General features: G+C 44.2%; 2 protein-coding genes across 2 annotated transcripts in view; one reads left to right on the top strand and one right to left on the bottom strand.

The window, feature by feature from the left end:
- HSPA14 (heat shock protein family A (Hsp70) member 14) overlaps window positions 1-9,175 on the bottom strand; it is a 53,404-nt gene extending 44,229 nt beyond the window's left edge. Inside the window, exons 1-4 of the mRNA XM_088468782.1 lie at window positions 9,061-9,175; window positions 4,924-5,004; window positions 4,747-4,829; window positions 3,732-3,780 (exon numbers count right to left, since the gene is read on the bottom strand). Coding sequence (XP_088324908.1) covers window positions 3,732-3,780; window positions 4,747-4,829; window positions 4,924-5,004; window positions 9,061-9,117 — 270 coding nt within the window. The 5' untranslated portion in view covers window positions 9,118-9,175. The remainder of the gene's footprint in view (window positions 1-3,731; window positions 3,781-4,746; window positions 4,830-4,923; window positions 5,005-9,060) is intronic.
- Window positions 9,176-9,338: 163 nt separating this feature from the next.
- Window positions 9,339-18,967, top strand: part of CDNF (cerebral dopamine neurotrophic factor) — a 28,919-nt gene continuing 19,290 nt past the window's right edge. The window contains exon 1 of the mRNA XM_088468783.1: window positions 9,339-9,536. Within this exon, the coding sequence (XP_088324909.1) occupies window positions 9,455-9,536 (82 nt within the window). The 5' untranslated portion in view covers window positions 9,339-9,454. The remainder of the gene's footprint in view (window positions 9,537-18,967) is intronic.

Here is an 18,967-nt window from a genome sequence, read left to right as displayed (position 1 = left end):
AGGTCAACCTGACGATCTCGTCAGATTCTGCATGTGCGGGGATGAGGGATGTGCCGGGACTGAACGAGTGAATGTTCAGTCTAGGCACATCACTAGCTATACAAACGACAGCACGATTGCAATGTCGCAATCATGCTGTCGTTTGTATATCGCTAAGTGGATACCCCCCATAACTCTAATCTTCTCCTATACACCCTTCACTCCCCTGGCCTTCGTGACAGCTCTTTCCTGATTCACTTTCTACCCATCAAGCTGCTCCCCTCACCTCCAACTATCTTTTAGGGTCACACAAGGCTCTATTATTGGCTTATTTTATCACTGTACACATTCTCTCTTAGGGAACTAACTAGCTCCTTTCAGCCTACTGAACCACTACTATGCTGACAAAACTATTACGTGCATCCACATGGATGTCCAAACACTACCTGAAGCTTGTTGCCATAAAGATATATAGATTATAGGCGTTCAATCTTGACAAATTGAGGTCTCTATAACGATGGTATTACATGGAAAGAAAAAAAATATATATAGTGCAATATTTCAACACATTAAGTTATTGTATATTGAGAAGTATTTATGGAAGCGTCTCTTAGTACGTTGGTGGCCGCTATCCATTTTTTATTTTTTGCGCTGTTCATATCTATTCTATTATTTTGCAAAACTACCTGAAGTTCAACATTTCCAGAATAGAGCTCATCATTTTCTTTTCCCCCTGTCACCACATACCCTCAAATCTGCTTCTAAATAACACCACAGGGAGAATGCTTAGAAACTTGCCAACATAGTCAATGCAATATTTTTTATATATAGAGGTATGCAAATTCCTAACAAAATCCATCACATTTTGGTTTGAGCATTTAAATTTGTATCTAACTAAATACTAAGTAGTGCTTAGTACTGTATATCCGGAGCCTTGAATTGATGGACTGCGCCAAATATGGCTTTGAAAGTATCTTTCGCCCCAGATGCGGCTGCCCTCAAACCAATTCCCCACTCTCAGGTTCACTTTTTAGCCTAGCATTTTGAACGTTGCACTTCCAGGAAATCTTTGCCCCAAATTATAACTTGGCCGCATGTAGGTTCAGGCACATCCAGTGTCCCTTCCTGTCCGGGGTAAATCACAAGCACGGAAAGAAAAAATAAATAAATAAATCGACACGAGAGCAGCAAAGTACAGATATACAGTAATGCTGGGTACACAATGACCGATATATCAGCCTTTCAATTGAACTGCCGATATATAGCGTTCCCGCTAGGCTGTTTTAGCGTGGCGCGGCGCCCTACCCTCCTTCTGGAGGGCAAAAAGCTCCCTGCCCTCACAGCCTGCGGGGCCGTTTTAACCCGCGGGTCGCAGTGACCCGCAGGTGGGGAAATGTGCGGTGACCCCTCACCCCCGGAGAGTAGACGCCGGGCGCATGCGCCCGGCATCTGTTCTCCCTGTCTGCAGCACTTGGGGTTACCCGGCGTGTCTGTAAGTGCCGGGCACGCCCCCAAGAATAACGAAAAGGGGACGTGTCTTATAGACACGCCCCCTTTTCAATGACCACGCCCCCTTTTCGGGAGCACACCTCCAGCGCGCGCACGGACGTGCCCTCTCTAGCTCTGGCGCCCTGCCTGCCAACGGAGCTAGAGTGAACACTAGGTATATTGGGCACGATTCTATTCTATGCGATGTGAATAGCGCCAGGAGTGAGCTCCCGGAGCTATTCAATACACCGCGCTGTCAAGTCCGACTAGGATTTCTTCCTGCATCCCCCCGAGGATGAGAGCAGAAATCCGGCAAAAGTCCTGGCGCGAGGCTGTTTTCTGCCCTTAGCGCCGGGAAAACAGCATCACGCCGGGAAGTTAGGTCGGGGAATGTCCGTTATCACGCCTTAAACAGGGTGTTTAGTCGCGAGAACGGGCATTCTCCGACTAAACACCGCGCACAATTGAATAGCTCCGGGAGCTATCTCCCGGCGCTATTCACATCGCATAGGATAGAATCGTGCCCATTGTGTTTGCGCCGGCCAGTGTGTATAGACGATATGTCTGAAAACATTGTTCATTTGCAGCATATATCTGCAGATATATCAGCACATCGTGCTGTGTGTACGTTCGGTGACTGACATCACAAATGGGCGGGTATATGTAAATGCCCACCCAGTTGTAACGTCAGGCATGACACATCGGGTCGATGATTGGTAAGTGTGTATGCACTTACCAATCATCACATAGGACGGCGGATCGGCCGGACAGCCGATCAGTTGTCCTAGTGTGTACCCAGCTTAAGAGTCTCTGGGTAGATTTACTAATGGTGCGTACACACTGGGCGATTAAAGTGGACGACTGAACGATAACGATATCGTTCAGTCGTCCACTTTATCGTCCATTTTTAACACAAAAACGATGAACGATAACGACGACGCGCGTTCCCACGGGTCGTTCGTCATCATCGTTCATCGGGTTAACATGCAGGCCAACCAGACGATATCGTCAGGTTGCTGCATGTTATGGAATGGGGGAGAGAGCCCGGCGCTGAACGATATCGTTAATGATATCGTTCAGTGGGTGTGCTCAATGTCATGAACGACATTGAGCACACCATGCTGTGGACACACTAGACGATATCGCTCAGGGAGCATATTGTCTAGTGTGTACGCACCATAACTGTCTGACTTTTCAAAACCGACAAGGATTAGTGACTGCCAGTTAGTAAAGCTACCTCCTTCTAAGGCTGATTACACATCTGGCGATATAGTGGATGACATATCATTCCGATGTGGATCGGAACGATATACCGTCCATATCGCTTAGTGTGTAGCCTCAATCATGCGTTCACAAGCGTCGTCAGTGGGATTGTCCCATCTGATGTGCTGCAGGTCAGATGGGCAGACGACGGCATGCAGGTGAATGCGGTATGGAAGGGTACATCACGCTCTTGTGCACTGGATAGTGCAGTGTGTACAGCCACCCGATGGAAGGCTATATCTGGTCGGCTAGGATACACGTCATTCTGTCCTTATATGTACGTAGCCTAACTGTAATGATATGAGGTTTAGGATACTTGGGTGGAGCCAAGAGGGCGGCGCAACAATTGGGAAAGTCAAGTAGTGTTTGCAACAGAAAAACTGGTAAGGAACTTGTCCTATGCAAGGGGCTTTTTTTGTTAGTTAATTTTCTTGGTTTGCCGTTTGCCTGTACAACCATTTTTATAAATGTCACCAATTCAAATAAATGTAAACACTCAAAGTGAATTTCTATTAAATATCTACATGTAACATCAGTCCACACTGCAACAGAACCCAAAATTAACATTCGCCTCTTCAACCAGTCTCTTATTATGCAATTCCAAAATCCAAAGAACTCCCATATCTGGTAGTACCTTAGTTCTGTAATTATCATTCCTGTGTTTAATAGAGTAACCTAAAATAAGTTTGGCTACTGACAGCTGACTGTGGATCTGCTCTAATGCCAACTGTTAGGAAATAGTGACCAATGGAAATGGTTATTACTACAAAAATTGCATTGTTAAACAGGTAAATACTACAGAACTGTAATCAAACATTGGATTTTGGCCTTTGTAGCAGGTGGCAAAGTAAATGACTATTTAAACATTCAACATGTTGGCCCTGCAGCTGTGCTTCTTGCCTCTTAACCTTTAGTGTTGTTTTATAATACTGTCTAGTGAGATTGGAAAGAGATATGTCAGTATTATTACCAATATTAAAAAAGAAATATAGGCTACTTACTGAACACTTGCTTTCAGAGATGTGTTTCTGAGCCTGTGGGTCTTCAAAGCTATTATACATAAAAAAAAAAGTTATATATACACATTAGCAACATATAAACTGTTTTATTTTATCCATATTATAGATAAGACATATATAACCTATTAAAAGGAAAAGCCTGGCTGCACCAAGATTTGTTTGAACAAGAATTCCTAATGAGTATACTTAATCATAATGTTTGTTTGCAACAAAAATATATAAAATATGTAATAGCTATGTGAAAGCTGGGTCTAATCAAGCCTTTCAAAAGTAGGGCAACCTTTAATATCTAACTACATGGTTGCTTTGAGCAAGCATAAGTTAGGGAGATCAAATCTAAAATAGGATTACATTACTCCAACCAAATATCCTGGTAGGCATGGTAACACGGTGGTTAGCATTGTTGACTCATAGCATTTGTGCAATGGGTTTGATTTTTCCCAGGGAACTATCCGATTATGTTACATGGTTTAGACTGGGACCTCCAATGGGATTTGGACCCAATGTAAATGATAAAATATACTTTGTAGAGCACTGCATAATATGGTGGGCACTATACAAACATTGAAAAATGGTGAGTGGATGAAGGTGTTATGCTAAGTTTAGCAGAAACTGGGATATTTATGGGCCTATGTATTAATAATTACGGAACTGCAGCGATTATTAAGGTTTAATTTTTAATAAAAATATCCCTACTATGTACTATGGACAACTCGCAGGGACAGCAGTTGCGGTAATCAATGTCCATGCAAGTTATATCCCCAGCATTACGTAGTGGTCTTTTACATTTGAGAGAGACTTCTCCTGTGGAAGCTGACACTGCGCATGCGCACACAGTGTCATTTTCCCCCAATCCCTAGGTCAGAATACCTTCATTCATTAAAAAATTATTTTTCAGCATATTGTTACATAACACTTTCATCCACTCGCCTCTTCAATTATAATCTATAAACTAAAAGTAAGTCATAGATGGATAAATAAATTACAGTGTTCTTACCTCCTACCCAATATTTGTTTCACTTTCACAATAGTATTTGTGGCATTCCTAACTCTGCTTTGTTTTGCTGCTAGGCCAACAATCTGTATAAAAAAAAAGTAGGATTAGGCATATAAACATGTTGCACGGTGTCCATTACTGTAGGGCCAAAAAAACAATTATGGGAAAAAATCTTACCACTTCATTCTCCAAATATCCAACAATAGCAGGTGTGACTCGGTCACCTGCATCATTGGCCACCACATCAGCACGGCCATCCTAGAAAGGGATACAGGTTAATATCTTACACATTTTCTTTGTGGATCATACAAAAAAATACTTATATACAAAGGCAATTTAAGTGCAAGTAAATGGAGCATGCAACATCCAAAAAATGGCAAACCACAAGCATAAATGGTCTTCTGCATTTGAGGTTTATTTTGCTCTATTACATCGTGCCCTGTGTTGATCTAGTAACCAAAAAATGGTGTTTCAGTACATCTACACGAGAATCTTATTCAAGTTGTTGTTTAGCAGTCTGGCAGTGATCGTGCTGAGCGAAAACATGTGTGGGTCCCAGGTACTCCTCGCTTTACAAAATTGGGGTCCTACTCCACTATTTCTGGGGGTGAGGGCTGGCAGCAGTTGGGAAATTGCTGGGGGAAGGTAACAGTTGGAGTAGGGGGTTAAGGGCAAGCATCAGTTGGGGTAGAGCTGGGGGTAGAGGCAGGAAAAAGTTTGGGTAGAGGGGGTTAGGGCAGGCAGTGATGGCGGTAGTGAGGGGATAAGTGCAGACAGCAGTTGCGACAATGCTCTGGGGCAAGGATGGGGCTAGGGACAGACAGTGCTGGGGGTAGGGAGGCAAGAGTAGAAATCAGCTGGGGCAGCATTGGGGAAAGGAGGGAGTTAGGGGCACGTAGTGCTGTGGGGGTAGGGAGGGGTAGATAGCAGCTGGGGCAATACTGGGGGGCACTGGTGGGTTTAGGGGCAGGCAGTACTAGGGTAGGGAGGGAGTAAAAGTAGATAACAGCTAGAGCATTACTGGGGGCAAGGATGGGGTTAGGGGCAGGCAGAACTGGGGGTAGGGAGGGGATAAGGGTGGATAGCAGCTGGGGGCAAGAAGGGGATTAGCGGCAGGCAGTGCTGGGGTGGATAGGGAGAGGGTATGGGTAGATAGCAAGTGGGGCAGTACTGGGGGGGCAAGGATGGGGTTAGGAGAAGGCAGTACTGGGGTAGGGAGGAGGTAAGGGTAGTTAGCAGCTGGCGCTGTAATGTGGGGGAAAGGAGGGGGCAAGGGTAGATAGCGGCTGGGGCAATGAGGTGGTTACAGACAGGCAGTACTGGGGGTAGGGAGGAGGTCAGAGTAGATAGCAGCTGGCGCTGTAGTGTGGGGGAAAGGAGGGGGAAAGGGTACATAACAGCTGGGGCAAGGAGGTGGCTACAGACAGGCAGTACTGGGGGTAGGGAGGAGGTAGGAGTAGATAGCAGCTGGGGTAAAGAGGGGGTTAAGCACAGACAGTAATACTGGCAGTGCTACATTAATAATAATACTGCAGACTGATCCTCCAAGGATATACCAAGCCCAGTTTCTATATGGCCTGCAGTGCTGCACTGCAGACACATAGAAAGCACACTATTGCAGGGGGAGACACATACACACTTCTACACACAATGGAGTCACAATAATCTCAGTGGTAGGTTAGTCAACTGTGACCCATATAGGGTTACAGCCTGCATATGCGTGACCATCTCCCCGGGCACAGATGCCGGCCAGGGCAGTGTAGGCTGGCTCGCTGCTCGTACACAGAACACATATCATGGGGCAGTGACAGAGAGCGGCGCTCACCTTTGCGGAGGAAGAGGGTGGCGGCACTGTGCTGAGTGACTGGGGCCAGCCTCTGCAGCACAGGTACATGGTGCTGGCAGCGGCTCCCGAGGTCAGTGCGCCCCGCAAAGAGGATGCAGAGGCACCGCTGGAAACAGACCTAGAGGATTCATAGCAGAATGACGCACTGCACTGGTGGGCAGAGAGAAAGGGAGGGAGACACTGCAGGCAGCGATTGGCTGGGGAAACACTACAGGCAGCAAGTGATTGGCTAGTGTGCTGGCGCACAGAGCCAGATTATAGCATGTCTTGTGGGATCTGCTCATCTTCTAAAAGTGGGTCCTAGTTAGCCATTTCGGGGTAAAATATGTGCTATTGTGCGTATTTGCGATCGCTGCAGTCACACGATCAACAAGCCTGTGCAGCAGGGTATATGGGTACTAAGGTCTCTACTCAAACAGACAGACTCATCTCAAAGTTAATATCAAAGCTCAATTAAAATTACATTCAGCATGATGTGCCTACATGTGCATTACCGCTTATTACAGTAGACAAACTTCTCTAATATTCCTGCGCACACATATGTTGTGCAAGGAAAAATCTGCTAAGATATTGGTCATGGAGTACATTCAACGGATGCACTCAGTTGAACTGAATTTCCTCTATATGTACATATTAGTCCGATTAAATATCTCTTCTCACACTCTCCTGAGGGTGCAAGGAGAAATATAACTAAGGTGCTGGCCGTGAGGCCGATTTCCTGCTTAGCGCGGCACTAACAGCCTCACAGCCATCACTTTAGTCAGAGAATGCCGGTTCTCTCGACTGAACACCCAGGTTAAGTTGCGAGAACCAGCATTCTCCGACTTAACTACTTTCCGTCGGAGTAAACATTGCAGTGAATGAAATAGCTCCCTCCCGGAGCTCCTCAACTCACGTATATTTCTTAATGGAACTAGGGGTCATTTAAATTCAGTGGGATGTGCTGCTGAGCATCACCACAATGTCAGGCTGCGCACATACACACCATATACAGGGCAGGATGTATCAAGCCTTGGGGGCATATACACTTAGGTGCGAGTTCACCAAAAATCTTACATTTGCAGGGTCTTTCAGCTGTACGCAAACACTACCCTTAGTCCTGCTCCTGCTGCACGCACAGTACTTTTGTCTAAAGAAATAAGTTCCCTTGTAGGCTGAGAGCGAGAAAACAAATTCCCCTCCTGGGGGATTTTGCGCACTAAAAACCCAGCAACCAAGTGGAGAACTTTCCCAAACCAACAACCAATCAGCTTTTGTCATTGACAATAACAGAAGCGGATTGGCTGCTTTGGGCAACGTCTTTATCACTTTATCTCTCTCCAATGCTTAATTCATCTCTCTCACACTACCTGTAACATCACTAGTATTCCAGTATGGGGTGCTACAGGGTAAAAGCGATGTTATTGGTAGTCACGATGTGCATACAAATTGAATTGCCCCCTTTGGTGTCATAGGGCTCTATTTACTACAATCCACATATTGAATGCAGATTGTAGTGTGATATTACCGAGTGAATTCGTATTGCGAATTCAGGCAATATCACAGGAATTTACTACAAATCCCTTACAGGGACAGAGCTTGCGATAAAGCTCTGTCCCTGCAAATCCCCTTCGGAGCCTTATCACGGTATTTTCGCAAAAAATACCGTGATTAAGTGCCTGCGCATGTGCCGACCGATCGCCGCTGCTACCCCCCTGGCGCTAAGCCACGCCCCCGCGACCTCGGACCACCCCCGCGACCCCCCCTCCCTTAATAGCACTTACCTGCATGCTCCGGGCCTCCGGTGATGTTCTCCATTCCTATGGTCAGGTGATGTCCCATACTGCACTGGGACCCGATCACCTGATGACCGGGCAGCAGTGCACTATGGGAGACCAGCTGACCAGAGGGAGAACATCACCGGAGGCCTGATCACCTTTTACTATTTTTTTACAGTAATCAGCAACCGGTCTGTTTAGACCACACAGCTGATTACTGGGACCGACTCCTGGCTCTGCCCTCCCCGTTAGAGCAGAGCAGGAGTCCGGTAACCGGGGGAGACCCTCCAGGTGGCGTTATTATCACAGGGCTTTCCCCGGTATTTTTTCACATTTTATTTTTAGTAACTCTGGTCGGATCACATTTCCCATTACAGTTATGGGAAATGAGATCTGCTTTACTAAAAATAAGTGATACTTAGGGGTTGGAGTAGAATTTTATGAATTCTACTCCAATTGCCCTGTAATAACTATAGGTGATACTAAAATAATGTGAAAAGGGTGTGAAAACACCCTTTTTCACATTATTTTAGTAAAAATAATGTTGATTAATAGAGCCCATACAGAGATAAAGCAGACAAGGTGGAAGACTGCTAAAAGATCTGCATTGTGTGAGGTCACGTATACAAACAGCACACAGTACGCATACTCCTACCCTATATATACAAAGAATAACAAACACGAAAACAATAAACACTGACAGCCCCTCACCTTGTACACGGCCACACAGGCACACGTGCAGCCCAAGTGTACACCGATCGCCGCCATGCCGGTGTCTGGCAGGACAGAAAATGTTAGACGACGGCCAATGCGGAGACAGAATGGTGAGAATTAGCAACCAATCAGGATCAGATAGCAACAGTCACATGGCCGGTTACAAGTAACTTCCTGTGAGGGGCGGGCAGGCATGGAGAGAGAGGGGCGGGGCGTTTCCCGGCTCTGACGTCATGTTCGGAGAGTAGTGCCTGGTGGTGGTGAGGTAATACTACGTCCGGTCATAGGGGAGGAGGAGGGGACACTGGGACAGCGCAGTAGCGGCTGGGAGACGCCGAGACCGGCGTGTGGTGGTGTGGAAAAGCGAAGGGGAAATAACCTCAACCAGAGAATGCAGGACGCGGTGCGTTGGCTGGTTTTGGGCCTGATTTGGTGGCTCCCAGTGAAAGCAGCAGCACAGGCTGAGTGTGAAGGTGAGGGCACGGCGCTCCCTGCCTGCATGGACTGCTATCTGCGTGCAGTGATGGCAGCATGTGCATGGTGTATGTTACAGCTAAGGAGACATCCTTACTGTTTGACAACCCCCAGCTGTGTCCTGGCTTGGGGGAGAGCGCTGTGTGCGACCCACACCTATGTGATGTCGGACCCCCACACACGTACAGCAGATGGGTGCATTGGCTGAGCAATTTAACGTTAGCTTAAAAATCATACTTTTGTCTAAAGAAATAAGTTCCCTTAAGAAACACACTCCACAGAAGGCCTGACACTGGATACAAGTGGAGGGCAGTATACTAGCTCAGCAAGATTTCTACAAACTAACAACTAATCAATATTTATCTTTTCTACTGCAGTTATTTATTTATTTTTATATCTCTTTATAAAGGTAGATAACAAATAAAGTATAACTTGTCGAATGATGGAGTAACAGGAGGTGGCTAAAGTGACTGCGCTGGTGTAATTGAAATCCAATAAAATACTCATAAATATACCTGTTGTCAAAAACACACATATGGCTTCTCAAGAAAAAAAGATTTAATACACCAGTGGTGCAATACTATACACATACCTATAACAGACATATTTTATAAAACTGCTGTTTTCACCATCTTATTGAATGGACCACAGGTAAAACGTTAAATAAGCCTGTGCATTAATTGCTTAAATTCTTAGGTTTTGAAAGGAGCTGGATCCAAAGAATGATTAATTAGGCAGTCCCAATATGGAAGTTTTAGCATACAATAAGCATCACAATAGTTCTGTAAAATGAAAGTTACCACTTAATACTTGTATCCCCCATTTGGAACATCAATATATAGTAGCTGTAACTCACCGCTAAGGCTTATGTCTAGGGAACTGCATGCAGCGGTAGCTTTGTGTAGTAACACTGGATTGGTAAATTAACGGAGCAGCGCTGACAGCTGCTCCTGGAATAATCACAACACTGGGGAAATCGTGTAGTGGTTCCTTCATCTACATGATTCTGGAGGCAGCCGCGGATCCCATTGTGTGCAGCTCGCTCTTTTTCCCTGCTCTCTGGGCTGGCTACAGCAGTAGCACAGACATGCGTGACATGTCCTGTGCTAAACTGCTAATCAATATGTGTGCAGTGCAGCCTGCTCCTGACTCCGAGTCCCGTCCCCTGGGCTCTGCTGTCTCCACCTTCCTTCCCAGAGAGGCTCCAATTTCCAGATAAGACGAGGAGCTGTCTGTGCTCCTGGCAGCTACACACTGAATGCATCAGTGGACTCTGCATATACACTCAGGGAAATGCATGGACCGTAGGGATTTTCAGGACCTTTTGCGCATAAACAGTTGCAAATAATCAACTGCACAAATATTGGCATTGTATCCACCTTTAAATCAGGCCCAATGTCGTCCTGCACTATTTAAGTGTTCTATAGATAGGAAGGGAACTGAATGTGCTATCTCCCCTACACTGGCCTGAATATACTAAAACTAGAGATGAGCGGGTTCGGTTTCCAGGAAACCGAACCCTCATGAACTTACCTGATCCGAGCCAGGACTCTGATGTCTCCGCCATATTCGGATTCCAAAACGAGGCAAAACGTTATCTTCCCAGCTTTAGATCTCACGTGATTTGGATCCTATATAAGTCCCTTCCACGGTGATTTGGGCGCCATTTGACACAGGACAGCAGGAGAGAGAACATTGTGACAGTGCTGAGCTCAGCTGACCTAGGCTAGATGAATTGTATGTTAGGTAGTACTGGGAGGAGTGACACATCCCTTAGTGTAATACTGGCCAAGCTAGTTTTTGATGTAACAAGTTCAAACATGAAAAAATGGACAAAACATAGGAGTGCAGGCAGTTAGCAAAACATTATTGTTGTTTTTTATAGTGGAGGAACATCTATAATATAAATATTACTTACACTAACTAGTACTGCTACTTGTTATCAGTGTCACACTGGTGCTAGCCTGTAGTAATTTAACTGAGCACTGCAGCATAAGTTCCATTAACCCTTAGTGCACAACTGCACACTGGTGTTTTTTTTGTCACTGCCCACAGTGCAGGATTAACCCTTTAGTGGTTCACAATGGTGCCCACCATTACAAGTGATTCACAGCAGTGTGTAAAAAGAAATATAAAAAAAAATGTTGGAACATTTTCGCTATTCAGCAACTGCATGTAGAAGATTACAGCGGCTGCAAGAAAAGTTAAATATGCAATGCCAACAACTGAAGCAAGAGGTAGTAATAAGGTGGAATTACACCCTTTATATGCTTCAGTGAATGGAGGAACAGCAATAAGACATCCAAACCTACACAACAAGCCATGACATATGGAGAGGAGGGGGAATGTACCTTAGTCCAGTGCAGTGGATAATACGTTCTATGTTGTGCAAGGTGCTAAAAACATTCGACGTAGTCACCTGTGAAAGAAGTTCAGACTCTGCCAGCTTGAATCAGGTGATTTCCCTAATTAGACTTTTGGAAAAGCTTCAGAAACTAAAAGCAGATGAAACAAAGCAATTTCACTAAGTATGTTAGACTTGTTGTTCAAGTACTTGATTCGCTTCACCAGGATCCAAGGCTTGTCAACATCTTGAATTTGTATCACATTTTGTTGACCGTGCTTAATCCTAGGTTTAGTTCATATGTCATGTCTTTGTTTCCAACTGACACACATCTTAAGAGATGCAAAGAGCTCCTGGTGAGCAAGTTGCCAGCTCAAGTAGCACATGACACAACAACTGAGAAAAACCAAATCTGTCTAGCGCCTGAATTCCACCTGTGATCAAGCTAAAGCCTACAGCAGTATGAGAAAAGGGGAAAATTGCTAACCCCACTCGAATACTATATGAAAACTAACTGCGCTGGTAAATTGCAAATGTGATTAAACATTTTGTTTATTGTTATATGTAATTAGGTACCTCATGTAAAAAAATACTAATTAAAACACTAACACATCATAATAGTAACAATTTGAAAATGTATATATATTTGTTTCATTGAAGCTACCATGGACATATCATATAGTCAAACTAGGTCTGCTCACTCTCCAACAGCCGTTGCAACTGCCATGCCTGACTTCGCGGAATCCCCTACTGAGGGGCTGAAAGCTGTGGTCCCAGGTTGAGGGAGAAATCGGAGGTGAGGGCCAGGATGTATGTTCGCATTCACAAGTATTGGATGTTGACGAGACCTGACCAATGGTGCGTAGTCTAACCTGCCGGGAGGTGTTCACCAGTGACCCCTCCAAGCGGGATATGGGTTTTAGCTGCTCCCGGCAAACAGGTCTCAATCCTTTGGTCAGGTATCCGAAACGAGTGAGTAATGGAGAAAGGTATACCGCTATGGCCCACTGGAAGTACTTTAAGTAAAATATAAGTACTGTTTCTATATCTACAGGTACAGAGTAGGCACAAAGGGAATTGATTCCTGAAAAGGCACAATGGGAGACCAGAGGGAAGATCCACAGAGTAGGACACTCTGCCGGCAGGGTGGTGATTGCACTGACTGGGAGAGCGCTCACTGCACGGAGTTTGGATACTGGAGCACTGTTGGTACAGAAGGTGGACTCTGAGATAGCACTATGATGGAGGTGCACTGAGTATACAACGTGCAAATCCAGACACCAGAGAGTGGTTCAGTGATTGTGCTCGGGTGGTCTGTACTGAGGGCCTAATTCAGACCCACTCGTGAGCGCTGAGCGCTCGCAAGGGGGTCGATGGTGCCCTGGTGTGCATGCGCACGATGGAGGGAGCTCCGTCGTGCGCATGCGCGAAACCCGCATAGCGACAGCAAGCTGTCGCTATGGGTCTCGCACCAAAGGGAGCGTTCTGTCGATGGTGAGGACAGCACGCCCCCTTTGGTGGGCATGCTGGGGGCATTGCTGCCCAGATGGAGGCGTTCCCATGGGAACACCTATCGTCTGGGGCCGGCCCCACGACATCACTAGTGATGTCAGTGGGAGTGCTTTTGGCTCTGATAGAGCCAAAAGCACTCCTGGGCTTGCGGCAGCGAGACCGTACCGCAGGGTCTCGTCACAAGCCCGATAGTCTTGACCATCGCGACCATCTTTTTGGCCGCTCGCATAAGTTGTGGGTGGTCACCCACAGCTATGCGAGCAGCCAGGAGGCCGCTCCAATTTTAGGTAGGAGGGCCCTGATTCAGAGCGTCCGGCTCTGAATCAGGCCCAGAGTACACAGTGTGCGAATCCAGACGCACTGGATAGTGGTTCAGTAGTTGTACTCGGTTGGTGTGTACTGAGTACACGGTGTGCGAATCCAGACACATTGGATAGTGGTTCAGTAGTTGTACTCGGTTGGTGTGTACTGAGAGCACGGTGTGAATCCAGATGCAACGGAGAGTGGTTCAATATTTGTACTCGGTGTGTACTGAGTACACGGCGTGCAAATCCAGATGCATCAGAAAATGGTTCAGTAACTGTACTCGATAGTGTGTACTGAATCCAGATGCGCCGGAGAGTGGTACTGAGATGGAATATGGAAATAACTTGAGAGCAAGGAACAGGAACCGACGATGTTGCACAGGCAACTTCCTGGTGTCCAGAGCCCAGTTATATACCCTAAGGTAGCAGTTCATAGGAGATCAGTGTCAGCTGAGACCACGCTACCATTGGTTGAAGGAACAGTCAGGTGAGAAAGACTATCATGGCGGTTCCCATGACAGCAACTTCGGAAACCAAGACACAGCCGCACATGGAAGTCCAAGAGCACCTAAGAGAAAATCCTCAGCGCGTTACCCACCCCCGCACCTGACGTCTGACCGGATGAGAAGTCAGGGGAAGCTGGTGCTGGGGTGAGTAATGGCCGAACCCTGTCAGCAACGCCGAAGTAATCTATGCACTCCTTGAGCCATGCTTCACCCCAGAGCACAGAATCAGCGGATCTTACGGCACAAGTCAGCTGCAGATGGACCGAGTACCCAGATGGCTAAATAACTGACAGTTGCAAGGGGTGAGACCGACTGTTTAAAAGATTTACTAAAGCTCTTGGTTCAGCACCAATTGGATTTAATTTAAACTCGAATTTGCATGCATGGCTAACTTGGAATACAGGTAAAACACTAGTATATTGAACAGCTTTTGTTGACGGACTCTTGTTCTAAAGACTCAATTTTTATGAGAATACTGGACCTATTTGACAATACCTTTGTTTCCTATTTGATATAAGTATTATGGATTTTGGATACGGGACACTGATCTAACAAGATATACATATTTATTTATTTTATTAACAGTTTCTTATATAGCGCAACAAATTCCGTCGCGCTTTACAATTTGAATCATTATACTGGTTTGTAAAAGACATACATACATAAAAGACATACATAAGGGTAAGAGGGCCCTGCTTGCAAGCTTACAATCTATAAGGAAATAGGTGTTGATACACAAGGATAGGTGCTACATATTGCAAATTGGTCCAGCCCGATTGCAGATGTTCTTGGTGGGCTGTATAATCCAATCACACTGGAAAGTTGGCCTAGAGTTAGGAGGATGTTAAATTGAAGGAGAAGATGTGATAGGTGTTCTATGAGAAGAGAGTTAGATAGGGAGCTGTAAAAGGTTAGGTGGCCGGTCCTGGAATCTGATAAGCTTGTCTGAAGAGGTGAGTTTTCAGAGAATGTTTGAAAACTAGTGGAAAGTCTTATTGTGCGTGGGAGGGCATTCCACAGGGTGGATGCAGCCCGAAAAAAGTCCTGTAACCGTGCATGGGAACAAGTAATGCATGGGGATGAGAGACGCAGATTTTGTGCAGAGCGGAGATGTCTGGTTGGAAGATATTTTGAGATAAGTGAAGAGATGCATGTTGGCGTGGCTTATGTGTGAGTGTAAGTATTTTAAATTGAATATGGTAGAAGACTGGCAGCCAATGGAGGGACTGACAGAGTGGATCAGCAGACACTGAACGTTTGGTGAGAAAGATCAACCTCACAGCTGCATTCAAAATGGATTGTAGTGGGGAGAGCCTGTTTTTGGGAAGACCAATAAGGAGACTATTGCAATAGTCTGCGCGAAATTTTGAGTGCGTGTATTAGAGTTTTTGCAGTATCTTGCGTAAGATATGGTCGAATTTTGGCAATGTTTTTTAGATGTATGTAACAGGATTTAGAGACAGATTGAATGTGAGGAACAAAAGACAGTTCAGAGTCAAGGATGACACCTAGGCAGCGAGCTTGTGAGGTTGGGTTGATTGTCGAGTTGTCAACAGTAATAGAGATATCAGGTTGGTAACTACTATTGGCCGGTGGAAATATAATTAATTCTGTTTTAGAAATATTAAGTTTGAGGTGGCGAGATGACATCCAAGATGAAATGGCAGAGAGACATTCAGTGACACGGACCAGCACAGATGGTGACAAATCTGGGGAGGATAGGTAGATCCGCATACAGATGATATTGAAAACCAAAAGAGCTGATTAGTTTGCCAAGAGAGGTGGTATATATTGAGAAAAGCAGAGGACCTAATACTGAACCTTGTGGTACTCCAACTGCTAGAGGTAACGAAGTGGAGGTAGAATCAGAAAAGCGAACAGTGAAAGAGCGATTAGATAGGATGAGAACCAAGAAAGGGCAGTGTCTTGAAGACCTAGGGATTGTGGTGTTTGTATGAGAAGAGAGTGGTCAACAGTGTCAAAAGCAGCAGAGAGATCTAGAAGAATTAGAAGTGAATAATGTGATGTAAAAAAGATCTTGACTTTATGATATATCCATGTGAGCTTCAATGTAACAAATATATATTAATTTTCAAATTGTTACTATTATGATGTGTTAGTGTTTTAATTAGTATTTTTTACATGAGGTACCTAATTAGATATTAACATGTAACATATAACAATAAACAAAATATGTTTAATCACATATTGACTGTATTTGCAATATACCAGCGCAGTTAGTTTTCGTACATAACACAACAACGTCTCCTTCAGTTTCTCCAGCAACTGCGGCTGCCAGGAAAAAACTGAGCTTTCCAAGAGACTCACTCGTGATGTGGATGAGTCAGCACAACATTTTGACATCTGATCAGGTCTAAAAGAGTTGCACAAAATTAGTGCAACCTTTACCTTAACGCAATCTGATACGGTCACGATCCATAGAATGGTGGAGGATTATTTTCATGACATGTCAGATAGTCCCTTTGACTACTGGGAGTAAAAAAAAGGCTATTTGGAGGCCCTTGTACAAACTGGCTTTGCTTTAGCTGCACACACTCCAGTGTGTACTGGGAAAGAGTTTTCAGCAAAGCCAGGAACCTTGTCAGCAATTGGCATAGGAGTCTACTTCCTCAAAATGTGGAAAAGAAAATATTCATCAAAAAGAACTTTACCACCAAATACATCAGAGTAGAGAGACTTCTGTAAATAGTGAATTCCAGCGGGGATCAGTTAATATTGTGTGAAGATGATGTTTACACTGATGTGGATGAGGAGGAGGAAGAGAATGATGACTATTGCCACTGTAAAATAGAGATCATTAACAGCACTGTTAGCTTCCTAAAGCCCATTGGTATTTTATTTTGTGAGTGCCCAAACAGACCAACCACTTCAGCCACAAAAGTGACAGTCCGTGTCACTGAAGTGATTGGTTTGTTAAAATGGGCATTTCCTTTTTAATATACAACATAAGGGTGGGTTGGAGGGCCCAAGGACAATTACATCTTGCACATCTTTTCTTTGCATTATTCGCTGTATGGGGCATTGGTGACTGTCTTGTTGAACAGACAACAAACATTTTTAGAGTTTATTAAACTGCCATCCTGTCTTTCCACTTCTGTGTGGCAATGTGAGGGTGATTTTGTCAAAACCAAAACAGGATGATGAATTAAAACCAAAACACGGAGGTCAGCGCAAATCTGTAAAACCATACACAAAAAAATTTAACTTTAAAACGGGAGAGGAGGGATTCTAATGCCCAAATCTCCCCATTCTGTGTCAAATAAAAACAGAGGTTCCCTCATTTAATATGGTAGGTTCTAGTTAAAAGAAATGGTATGCCTTGCTGGACTACCGTGTTATTTCACCACTTTGTAAATGCATGTAATTTAAGGTGGCAGAAACAAACAAAACAATTGCATTACCATATTGAAGTGCAGTTTTTATTATGAAATCCTCTGCATAGTATCCTGATTTTTACTGTTTTGCAAAAGTGGATTAATGTCAAAGCAAGTACTGCAAATTACAAATCTACACATCTGCTTTCAATTCACTTACCTTTTTGACCATTTTGGTTACATTTTATTTGACGTGTTAGAAGGGACAAAAAAAAAATATTTTCTGAAATAGCAAAGAGACTTCTGGAAAAAAAAAAAAAGTAAAATTTGGATGGGTACTGCACATAAATATTGATGTTGGAATGTAACAAGTTCAAACATGAAAAAATGGACAAAACATAGGAGTGAGGAAACCATCAACAACGAAGGGTTTAAATAACTAGGATATTCTTGCACTAAAACCAATGCAAAATTTGTTCCAACAAATTTAAATAATTTTAATTAGGATCTATCATTTAGAAAACCATCTCACAGTTATAGTTTTTTCTTGAAATAAAAAATGTAACAAATATATTATAAAAATTTAGCAAATAAGAGTGTGTGGTATATTTACTAAAGTGCAGATTTTTAGAAGTGGAGATGTTGCCCATAGCAACCAATCAGATTCTACTTAACATTTATCTAGCACCTTCTAGAAGATAATAGCTATAATCTGATTGTTTGCTATGGGCAACATCTCCACTTCTAAAAACTCTCACTTTAGTAGTAAATATACCCCTGTGACATGTGTCCCACAGGTGGCAGTCCTACAATAAAATATAGATTGACGTCAGACTTACATGGACTGTGAGTTTCCTGTTTATTAACAAGATTTTACAACCCCAGTTTTCCATGTTGTAATGTTAAGGAATGGCTTTGCCTAACAGTTCGATTAATAAGTGCCCTATTATGAAATAGTTTGTTTGTAGTGAAGGTGAAATGTGCAAAGATAATTAGATGATTACTGGTTTGTTCTTAGTTTGGCTTCTAACCTGCCAGCAATTGTTAGACTACATTCAAGTTAGGGGGCAGTGAGCAAATGTGCCATGATATACCTTACTGTGGCAGGTTTTAAAGATGAAGGAAGTTCTCCCTGTGCTGGTGTAAACTGCATTATCTGCGTGTAATAGTATGGAATATTATGGCAGCACTATTTTCCATGCTCTAACATGATATTGAGTTTGCCTATATAGCTAGAGAAGACGTCCATGTGCATATAGGGCCTGATTTAGAAGTGGACACAGTGCTAATATTTCCGCAGTTGAGCGTTGTTTTGCTACTGCGCGAAAAGTCTAGAAGACTCTTACTGCGCACGCGCAAACCAATCTGAGCAATGGTGTCACAATTGCGTACAGAATCGCTAACACTATAGAAGGGGTTTGTGATCCC

This window comes from Taudactylus pleione, unplaced genomic scaffold (assembly GCF_031769625.1).
Source record: "Taudactylus pleione unplaced genomic scaffold, aTauple2 ptg000086l, whole genome shotgun sequence".
Classification (NCBI taxonomy): Eukaryota; Metazoa; Chordata; class Amphibia; order Anura; family Myobatrachidae; genus Taudactylus; species Taudactylus pleione.
The sequence above is the reverse complement of the archived record's forward strand: the minus strand, read 5'-3'. Positions and strand labels throughout refer to the sequence as shown.